The following is an 11,710-nucleotide window of genomic DNA, read 5'->3' on the forward strand; positions in this document are numbered from 1 at the left end:
CGGGACACAATCATTTAGCCAAACAAGACTGAAGATGCAGACTTGTGCTTCAATTTGTAATCCTCTCCAGCAGGGGAAAGCAGTTGGTGTGAGTGTGTGCATTCATGCGTATCTCAGAGTGTCTTGCAACAGAGCCATCCACTCATGCTTAACTACCAGCGTAAAGTGTTTGCGCGACTGAAATAATGCAAGTTGTTTCCCCTCATTTGAATGCGCTCCACTGTAATTGGTGTGATCTGTAGGTTTTTATCGAGTGCCAGGTCTGTTTTTTATAATGTGCTTTAATGTGCCTCTGCAGAGCTGCCAGCCTGTTCCAACTGCCTCTCCTTACATGTGCATCAGACCTCACTACTTTGATACTGATTAGATTATTTTAAAGCCATGTCCAGGCTTGGTATTCCTCTGTGTTAGTCTTTTATTATTCAGGATGTCTCACTGAGCCGTATTACGAGAGTTTGGTATGTGTTTGTGCACTTGTGCAAACGCTGCACCACAAGTTGTATTCATTTTTTCTACCATACAACCTTGGGTCTGTTCTGTTCTCTCTAATGACTAAGCAGAAGTTGACAGAGAAGATAAAATAGCAGCTGTGTATGAAAGTACAATGTTCAGCAAGATCACAGAAATTATTTCAGGGCTGTAATGTGCTTTTGATCATATTTTATACATTAAGACAACTCAGAATAATGTATTTCTGAAGCAAAAGTCATCTGATAACTTTTACTCCAATGATGTCTGTGTGTATATTTACTGCCATAAAAAAAACTCCCACCATCAGCCTCCACATGCATTTCCTGCAAAAGAACACCCAATCAACCTCAGACATCCACTCCATCAAACGCCAGCCTAACCAGTGTCGGGGCTGAGTGGCATCTGGATAGATGTTGCAGAATGGCTTTTAAAATCAACCTCTAAATCAGGCGCCATCAACTCTGAAACACACCGTATAATGGAAAATATTGATATTTTTTGGCATATGCTGAATGTGCCGCCTCTGGAATTAATCATGGCATTGAAGAGAGTGCTCTCTCCCTGTCTGACTGCTGGGCTGCCATGCTACTCTACCTGTCTCGTTCCCTCTGTCTGCCCCTGTCCAGTGTCTCTATAACTTGCACAGCCACATGATGAGATCAGAGAAGCCTGGTCATCTAAGTAATGGCTTTGCTTCTGTTGATTCCTCCTGGGTGCACGGCCCTGCGTTCTGTGATGTATGCTCCATGCAACGGCACTGGACAGCTCATCTCTCTCAGCCAGAGGCACCTCTGAATAAGCACATCCACCCTGGGCCAATCACTGAAATGCACTTTGGGGCTGCTGCTGCCCCAGTCATTGACATCCACAGAAGAAGAAATGCACTATAACAATTTTAGAGTCATGTAATGAGACTTGAGAGTATTAGTGGAAGGTTGAGGGGAGAAATCTTCTGTTGGCCGAGGTTTAAAACTGACCTTTTCACTTTTCTGCCAGCAACAGCAAAGTCTCAACATCTTTGTGATTGTCAGTGAGTCTTTATGAGCTTCTACATGTGTCTCAGTGTGCAACTGTTCAGTCTAATTATGCAGGCTTCTGCCCAAACTTCCACCCTGCCTTTCTTACCATATCACCACACTCACACTCATGGGGTCTCCTGGCTACAGTAAACCCCCTTTCTTCAAACTCCTCCGTGGCATTTTTTCAACATGAGCACCCAGAGTTACCCTGACACACCGTGAAATACAGCCTTTCGACTTTAATTGAAAAACTGGCCAAATGTGGAATGTGAGATGAATTTATGAAGCACTAAGGAAATGCAAAGGCAAATGGTCACCCCTCAAAAACAGCAGGAGCCCACAGGACATGGCACTCACATAAATCATATGAAATGCCATGGACTTTCACCCTCTCTCCCTCGGTCTTTCCCTATTTTCTTCTTTTCTCCTCTCCTGCTAACTCCCTGTTGTACCCTCTTCATTCCCACTGACATTCCCCAGATGTCTGATGGATATCGGTCCATGTCCTCCAGGAGACATATTCCATTATCATGCTGCCACAGCGCTCCACAGACCCATCTCCCTTCTAATCAATGACAATGCTGCACAGCAGCACAGCAAGCATGAGCAAACAAAATACACACAGCAAACCCTTTGCAAATAATCAAACCAATTAACAAACACAGATGAGAATCAAAGGAAGTAATCTACATCTCAGACGATACACATAGCTGATTCCCTCACATCTACGCAGATCAATTTAAGTGGAAATCCAGCAGAAAATCCTGAGCTGTGCTGCCTCTTACCTGCGTGTCTCTGTGGTGGTCCTCCTCTCTGTGGCTGTGCTTGATGAAGACCCTCTGTCTACACAGCCATGCCCTCCTATATGGGCATGCATCTGTGGGGCAGATCAGAGGTCTGCCTTGTATGTGTCAGCCTGGAGAAGAGGAGGGATCAAGGATCAGAGAGTCCTCCCAGCCGGCAGCCCTGTCTAGCGCATCTCCTTGTGTCTCCCGCTCTCCCGGGTCATTCCAGCCAGCCCCTCAGCAACCGCAGAGCCAGGGAGCGAGCGTTCAGGGGGGGATGGGAGGTGCTTAGAGGACTGAAGCGGACATGGAACGACGAGCAGAGCACCTCCTCCTCCTACATGTCTGACTGCAGCCAGTGGACATGCTACAGCTGGAGCCTTCGTCCACCTCTCGTTTTCTCCCTGTGCATGTGTGTGTGTGTGCGTTTTTGTGTGTTTTGCCCGTCAGTGCTGGCTCCACTCTGTGTGCTGTGAGTGAAAACAGAGTCTCTTCCCTAACTGTTAATGCTGCCGGTGGCTCCGAGATGCTGAGGCAGTGTGAGAGAGGAAGAGAGGGAGGGAGAGAGAGAGAGATAGGGAGAGAGAGAGAGTAGGAGAGGGAGAGAGGTGTGTGTGTGTGTGTGGGAGCGGGGGAGTAAGAATGGCAAGGGAGAGTATAGGAAAGGTTGTTTTCCCTCCTGCTCCATCTATCGGTATCAATTCAATCAGCGATGCATGGCCATGGCTGAGTTAATGAGTCATCCATACCCATATGCATGACTCTGTGTGTGTGACACAAGAATAGGAAGCAAAGAGACACACAAGCAGTGTGCATGTTACCTATTTCTGCTTTGCACAGATTGCATGTGTACTGCATGCAAATACATTACTGTAAGTCATTTGAATGCTAATGAGTGTGTTTTAAATTGCTTGCCCAGAACTTTATAGCCTGCTATGTTCACATGCATGCACACGCAGACAAACACACACTGAAGAGAGGAACACCGCAGATCCCCTCAGGCTATCAGTATATCAACAGCCCTGAGAGCCTACAGCCTTAACAGGCTACCTGCCTCCCTGAATGCCCAGGGGAACGATATATCACACCCTGACACTGCAGAGGATCCTCAGGAGAGGAGAGGAGAGGAGAGGAGAGGAGAGGAGAGGAGAGGAGAGGAGAGGAGAGGAGAGGAGAGGAGAGGAGAGGAGAGGAGAGGAGAGGAGAGGAGAGGAGCAATATATAAATGTAAATATGGACGCTCCTGCAGTAAGTTACCCTTCCAAAAAAGTACCCCCAAAAAAACCAAGGGTGCCATTGGAATAGAAAAAGAGAAACAAGAAGCAGAAAGAAAAATAATGAGAAAGATGAGGTGAAATATGGAGGCTCACTTTCACTGACAGTGCGCTCTGTGTTGTTCTCGGAGCATGCTGTCTGTTTTGCTTTGACTGCCTCAAGAATTAGAGAGAGAGAGGGAGAGAGAGAATGGAGATCTGGAGATAGGAAGAAAGGCTTGTAAGATTGTCAGAGAAAGAATACAGAGAGAGAGAGAGAGAATTGCATGAACTAAGACATTTTCACATCTGATAAAGAAGCAGGGACATTTACAAAGCACAGGAGGAGCATACTAAAATCCTCTTCATCTTCTCTTTTTTTCTTCCTTTCTTTCTCTGATCAGTCTCCTTGTCTCTGCATCCTCTTTAGTTGTGCCTTTTCTCCCAAAGAATCCCTTCTTTCTTCTCTGTGTCTGGCTTTGAATAAAGCAAGTTCCCCTTTCAGCTTTAAAACCAGGATTCATGTTGAAACAGCAGAGAAAAACAGCAGTTACCCTTGTCAACCTGACGGAAAAGGCTAACGACAACCTCCCAGCATCTCTGGAAACATAACAACGTCTAGACAGACAGGCATACTCGTTTTAAGCAGCGTAAAGACTGTCTCTTTGCAGGATGTTCGGGCCTGCAGACAGACACGCTTGCAGCTTTATGTGACTGGACTGACAGGACAGTCAAAAGAGATTAGAACTCTGCTACTTACAGTAGCACCCCACTTAATAATCAGCAGCCTTCTGTGTTACAGAAACACAGATTCTCACAGATATAAGTGTGTGACCAATCACAAACAAAATGAGTGAGTTTTGTACCTGCTATAGCAAATCCAAATTATGGAAAGGACTTAAAACATGAAAAGGAAGTCATGGACATGAAGGAACTGATTAACAACAGTTAAAAATTCAGTCACAATGTGCCCATTGTAATTCATCCCACAGCAGAGCTTAGCTTAGCCTCACTGAATCCAGGCCTGAAACAGTTCTGCGCTGACCTGGGGTCTGTTTTTGAAAGCCATTCCTGACGCTCAGCTGTGTTAATCTAGCTCTGTAATCTGCTGCTAAATCAGGCTTTAGGAGTGAGCAGAGGCAGCGACTGAGGCAATCTCGTGGAGGAGAATCAGCCTCGTGGAGTGTGTGTGGGGGTAATTATGCATGAGGAAGACGGTTAGTACTGCGTTGGATGTTGGCAGAGGACTAACAGATGGTAATTCCCTCTCGCTCCTGCACTTCTGGCAGACCCCTGCATTACAAATGCACTGGTACCTACATTCACAAACACATATCATCTGCTCTCAGGCATACAGATGTGCAGCAGCAGTCACAATAGTCCAGATTTAATGCACTGCTGTTCCAACTGGAAGAGAAACTGGATCCAGCAACATCTGCAACCAGCAAGTGGTTCAAAGGAACTTTGCCATTGGCATTTCCAAATGACTGAAGGTCCCGTTTAAAAATTGCTAAGTTTTTCATCTTAAAATATTGCTATGCTATAAATTAAAGCAACATTTTGTAAAATGTTTGCGACTTAGCGCCCAACATGCAATTTACTTCTACACCAATATTGTAAATATGAGCAGCTGTACACGTGCATTTATTATGATTCAATAACTTATGATCAAACAAGTCAACACAGCCAAATATCAAGTAAGTGCAGAAAAAAAATACATAGTTAACCAGATAATATTACCTAACTAGTGCAACAGCAAGAAGACCAGCTCTGCATCTGTCTTGCAGCCTTTTATTTCTAAAGGCTCTCTAAAAGCCAGTCTGAGATCTATTCTTGTCCAACATCCTCTTCCTCAGTAACTCTCTCTCCTTTTTTTCTTTCTTAGCTTACTCTTCAGCCATTACATCTCTGCCATGATGTTTTAAGACTCTTCTGAACCGGGGTTTGTCTCAGGTTCAGAGATGACACTGACACAATTATTGTCGAAGCTGTCATTTTTGGTTTAATAGTTGCGTAATGTTGCTTGAAATTTTAAGTGGTAGATTGTGTCCCCTGAAACTGATGTTAGACATTCCACAAGAGAGAAGACGCATCATATTGTCGAGTTGTTCAGTCTACTTGCAATTATGCAATATACACTAAGTGTAAGTACAATTTGATATATGGGAGGGAGTACAGATCTTTAAAAATTTGGTTACTAATGAAAAGTTAAACTCAATTTGAAATATGTGTTGTATATAAATATACAGCGTATATATTAACAAGCAACAAATAAAGGAGTTTTATAGCTCTGCACACTCTGAATACATATTTTGCTCTGGGCAATGCCAGATAAATATTTGTAATATAACAGGTTTGACATTGCTCCACCCCTCACCTGTCACCTGGGATAAACCAGGAAACAGAGCTCTTCATTTTTCCTCGCTAAAGAGAGACACAAGGACAAAATTAAAGAGATTCACTTTTACAACAAACTCCCAATGTCTTCAGAGTGAATTGGGCTACAGGGGAGAGAACCTCCAAGAACTACAGCACTGCTACATCAGCCTGCTGTACCACACACTGAATGTAAGTTTTAAAAAAACCTGATTGCCTCACTGTGAAAGTACATTTCAGTGAAATTACTAGAAGAGGGAGTGGTGCCTTGACTGACTACTTTTTGTCTGTGGTGTTTTCAGCTTCACACAGAGAGAAAATGGCCTCTCTGTCAGAGAAGAATCTGTGCTGTCCTGTCTGCTGTGATATCTTTCAGTGTCCTGTCCTTCTGTCATGTAGCCACAGCTTCTGTAAAAACTGTCTGGATAGCTGGTGGAAGGAGAAACAAATGCGTGAATGTCCAGTTTGTAGAAGAAGGTCTTCAAAAGATCCTCCTTTAAACATGGCGTTAGAGAATCTGTGTGAGGAGTTCTCACAGGACAGAAAAACAGGACAGAAAGCTTCAGAGCTGCTCTGCAGTCTACACTCTGAGAAACTCAAACTCTTTTGTCTGGACCATCAGCAGCCAGTGTGTCACATCTGCAAAGATTCCAAAACACACACCGACCACAGATTCAGACCCATCGATGAAGCTGCACATGATCACAGAGAGGAGCTCCAGACATCCCTGAAGCTCTTACAGAGCAAACTGGAGCTTGTTAAGGAAGTTAAATTGAAGTTCGATCAAACAGCAGAACATATTAAGGTCCAGGCCCGGCACACGGAGAAGCAGATTAATGGGCAGTTTATGAAGCTTCATCAGTTTCTGGACGATGAAGAGGAGGCCAGGATGGCTGCCCTGAGGGAGGAAGAGGAGCAGAAGAGTCAGATGATGAAAAAGAAAATTGAGGTCCTGAGCAGAGAGATCGAAGCTCTTTCAGACACAGTCAGAGCCACAGAGGAGGAGCTGAGAGCGGAAGATGTCTCATTGTTGCACAACTTGAAGGCTGCAGAGGCAAGAGTCCAGCAGCGCCCCCTGCAGGATGATCCAGAGCCGCTCACAGGAGCTCTGATAGACGTGGCCAAACACCTGGGCAACCTGACCTTCAACATCTGGGACAAGATGAAGGAGATGGCCTCCTACACTCCTGTGATTCTGGATCCAAACACTGCAGGGCTTCATCTCATCATGTCTGAATATCTGACCAGTGTGAGATGTGGGGAGACACGGCAGCTCCCTGATAACCCAGAGAGGATTAGCGATCACTTCTGTGTCCTGGGCTCCGAGGGATTTAACTCAGGGTCTCACAGCTGGGATGTAGAGGTTGGAGACAATACATGCTGGGCACTGGGTGTGTTAACAGAGTCCATCTGCAGGAAGGGACTCATGCAATCTGGATTATGGAGAATAAGGTTTTCTAAAGGTGAATACTCAGCATGGTCACTACCGGCTCGACCTATTGTTCTCCCACTGAAGGAGAAGCTCGAGAAAATCCGAGTAAATCTGGACTGGAAAAAAGGAGAGCTGTCATACTCCGATCCTGATACTAACACACACATACACACCTTCACACACACTTTTACTGACAGGCTGTTTCCATTCTTTAACACAGGGGATATTGTCCCACTACAGATACTGCCAGTGGGGGTCTCTGTAACAGTGGAACAGAGCAGATAGTGCTGGGTGGAGATCATGAGTAGAGCTGCAACTTGCAACTATTTCTTTATTTTCCTCCAAAAAAGTAAATTGACGTTTTCATTAAAGTTCATTTTATTTTGAAAAACTGTTATTGTTTATTGCAGGGGGAAAAAGCAATTTCAGGGACTAAAAGGAGAAAAAACTTTTAAGGGTCAGTCCACCTTAAGTGACTCTGGGCTCAATTTAGTCTTTGTTGCTAACTTTAGGGCTAACACTTCACTTTAATCAGCTGGTGGCAGCAAGCCACATGAAGCTGGCTCGAGTCTTGAGGAGTTGTAGTGTTTATTGACCTCCAAAAAGCCTAAACTGTACACAAACTGCACTGCTGTGTGCACAGCTATAATTTTTTACTCCATGTACTGCTGGCACGGCTGCAACCACCCTGCAGAGTTTTGAATGACTTCTACCTGAATGCTAATTCTCTTGACTATAATGTTATACTGGAAAATGCATACAATTAAACACAACAATGTTCATATGTACAACTTCTGTGTGCCTCCATGTCAGAACTCAAGCTAGACAAGTTACTTTTTTTGGGAAAACCTATATTTTTTAGCAATTATTTTCATTATAGTGAGACAAATATTCAAATGTCTCAGGCAATGTACTTGTTAATGTTTGTTTACACTTAGGGAATATTGTGTACTATTGGCAGTTGGGTTGAGGATCTGGAGACATAATGGTAAATAAGACAAAGACTGTTTTGTAATCATTTTTAAACGTAAGAGTTGCAGGTCAGTTTCATGGACACAGGTCCAAGATGGTATTAACTGTACACATTTGGTGACTTGAATGGGGCTTTTCTTTAACTTGTTGGATGCAAAAGTAAAAAAAAAATGAAGTCAAACTTAATGTAAAAATATATATTGTCAGCAGTACATTGACATGGTAACCTTTGCAGTTCAGCACTCGTTCTGCAGGTGTGACAGATTGCATTTGATTTGACCATCTCCCATTTCAGTCAGCGACCACTCCGGTTCAGGGAGACGTTTTTGTTGCTTTTTTTGACTTCTTGTCAAACCTGTCCTTCCTTATTTCTGTCACAGAATGGCTCTGTGATGACAAGGTGTTGACTGCCAGAGTAACATTTTCAGGTCCATTAATGCCACGATTGGCACGGCCAAATTTGTTCCGTTTACATCTGCTGATTTCCAACAGCAGGACGATGTGAAGTTCTTTTCTTTACTTTGTATCATAACTGAAACTGACAAAATAGCGCATTGTGATTTAGCTATTTGAGAGCATGGCATTGATCACGCTAATAATTTAATCTCATTTACACACACCTGCACTGGCACAGGTGCTCTTCATGAAGTTTGTACGGTTACAAGTGTTTGCTGAATCATTCTTGGGACAGTTGTACAAGCAAACCTGATGGAAGATATAAGAGCATCACTGCACCATTTAAAATATATCATGTAAAGGGATAAATATGCACTTACAATGGAAGGAGACAACTGTGATAAGGAAGGGAAAACAACTTGATGTCTAAGAGGAACAATAAAATAAATGACACTGTAGGATTTATAATGTTTTTACTCCAAGTTTTACTTGTAGAAGACAAATATGGGCACTGTGTATCAAAGAGATAGCATGAACAACCGCTGAGATACTGATGCTCATTCTCAAACAAAAAGTGTTTCCACCATCACCATTCTCAGTACAGTCTCTGCCACCATAAGTACTACTGTGCAGAAAACAGAATATGTCTATATCAATTTTAAAGCAGATGTTAAAGTGTAAACAGTAAGAAGATCTGTGACTCTGAACTGAAGCTTCTGAATAAAGCTTTATACTCACTGACATGGTTTTTAGATGACATTATTGAAGAACAGTAGACTTTTAATTTAGTTTTACTCCTCTCACATATGTGCACAATGAAAAGCAATATATCATATTTATGTTAATATTATAGTATAATCATTTAATTTAATTCAGCAAATGTAATTATTAGTTTATTTATTTGAAGTGCCACGCTTAGTTTGGCTCTTTTTATGATATAACAGTTGTGAAAGGACATAAGGCTAAAGCTTTACTTAATAATTTATTAGGGATGCATAATTTAAAAAGTACTTATAGTGTAATTTATTTATAGGGCCTTCATAAACATGTTATCTTCTTATTTACTGTGTTTCTTCCCTACAACTGTTATAGTAATGCTATTTCATTCATACTCCATATGAAAAAACTATTACACTGTGGGCTGTAATCAGTTTGGGTGAGGAGTGAACTACATGTCATTTAACTATAGTTTAACTATATTTTGCAGTAGCTTGCTGGTAGTTCAACTGCATTTATATTTGTGTAGTTATTCAATATGTTAAGTTACTTTTTTGTGTGAAGTTAAGCTACTAAAACTACAAATTGTGTTATAAAAGGAAAGGGATGTTTTTATTACTGTTTATATTATTTTACTATTGCAATTGAATGCCTTTGACTGCCCCCACACCCTTTTTCTTTATCTTTTTATCCCAATGACATCCGTCAGACAGCTGCAACCACACAGACTTGAACTTTGTGTAACGTTAGTCATAGGTAGTGGTGGAAAAAGTATTCAGCTCCCTTACTTAAGTAAAAGTACCTATTACACACTGTCAAAATACTCCACTACAAAAGTCCTGCATTCAAAACTTACTAAAGTAAAAGTACAAAAGTATCAGCATCAAAATGTATTAAAAGTATCAAAAGTAAAAATACTTGTTATGCAAAATGGACCCACTCAGAATGTTTTATATATTCTAAATATATTATTATATTATTTGTATGGATGCAAAGATAGGGCTCATTTTAACTATTTCTATTTTTCCTTGTATGATGTTTATTTTTATTTTTATTTTTTAAACGATCTTGTCACTTTATATTTATCATGATTTTCACGTCACAAGTAACTAAAGGTGTCAGCTAAATGTAGTGGAGTAAAAAGTACAATATTCACCTTAAAATGTAGTGAAGTAGAGGTATAAAGTTACCGAAAATGGAAATACTCAAGTAAAGTACAAGTACCTCAAAATTGGACTTAAGTACAGTACTTGAGTAAATGTACTTAGTTACATTTCTCCACTGTTCGTAGGTCAAATGGGCTTTTTTCCTAACTCTTTAAGTTGTGAAGGTAATACAAAAACCAGATTTATTTTTCCAAATATGTTGACAGAGTAAACCCTTTTATTTTCAGAAAGTGTGTTTGTGAATAAAGGACAGCCTTTATACTAATATAGACCAAACTTGATTTCTCCCTATAGGGTAGCTTAACTGTAATTCAACTTCTTCTAGTGTGAAGTAGTTTGTTAGCTAGTTAGTTTGCAGAGCTATGCTTTAAAAGTAGCTTCCCCAACACTGGCTGTAATGTCCAGTAATTTACCATGCCTTATTACAGAGCAAGCAGCACATAAAAGATGAACACAAACAGTTTGGATGTTTAATTTTCATCCAATAAATCAAATCAATATTTGCACACGGCCTCTGCATAAAAAAACGGAAGATTAAAAAAAGACATTGCATTACACTCAAGACATGTTTCAGTTTGACACACTCACACTGGCTGTGTTCTGGGACGCAAAGGTCCACAAAGACACACGCAAGAAATCCTAACCAATCCAAAGTTGTATCAGCGGTGACCTTGCTGGAGAGGATCTAGCAGCGGCTTCCATGGAGAAGGTGCTGATTGTGATCGTAAGACTTACAAGTCTTTGATCTCAACAGCATGGCGGCTTAACAGGCAATTAACCCTTTGATCTCCTCTGATCCCTGTGGTTTACGATGCTGTATAGCTTCATGTATACTGCACATACTGCACACACAGACTGCCCCACACACATGGATCCTTCATCTCTTTCATTGGCCAGATTTTTTCTACTGATTTATGCACATGTCGCTCTTCCTCACACTCCTCCTCATTTCCAGAGGTCAGGTGTCAAACAGTCTGCTGTCTGCAGTTCACTGCATCTATTGGATTTCATGAGTGGCTGAGCAATGAAAACATAATGAGAAATAAGACAGTTAATATCCACATTGACCCCAGGCTGAACTGACATGACACCCAGCTGTACTGCCTAATGACATATTGACTGG

The 11,710-nt window shown here is 41.7% G+C and overlaps 1 protein-coding gene and 1 long non-coding RNA gene across 2 annotated transcripts in view; one reads left to right on the forward strand and one right to left on the reverse strand.

The window, feature by feature from the left end:
* Nucleotides 1-2,688, reverse strand: part of LOC131981743 (uncharacterized) — a 76,802-nt gene extending 74,114 nt beyond the window's left edge. The window contains exon 1 of the long non-coding RNA XR_009395325.1: nt 2,276-2,688. This is a non-coding gene — a long non-coding RNA (uncharacterized LOC131981743). The remainder of the gene's footprint in view (nt 1-2,275) is intronic.
* A 3,535-nt stretch (nt 2,689-6,223) lies between these two features.
* LOC131981407 (E3 ubiquitin-protein ligase TRIM39-like) lies at nt 6,224-7,621 on the forward strand. The gene has a single exon (XM_059345680.1). The coding sequence runs from the start codon at nt 6,224-6,226 to the stop codon at nt 7,619-7,621; it is 1,398 nt and encodes a 465-aa protein (XP_059201663.1).
* The last annotated feature ends 4,089 nt before the right edge of the window (nt 7,622-11,710 follow it).

Source organism: Centropristis striata, chromosome 12, assembly GCF_030273125.1.
Source record: "Centropristis striata isolate RG_2023a ecotype Rhode Island chromosome 12, C.striata_1.0, whole genome shotgun sequence".
Taxonomy (NCBI): Eukaryota; Metazoa; Chordata; class Actinopteri; order Perciformes; family Serranidae; genus Centropristis; species Centropristis striata.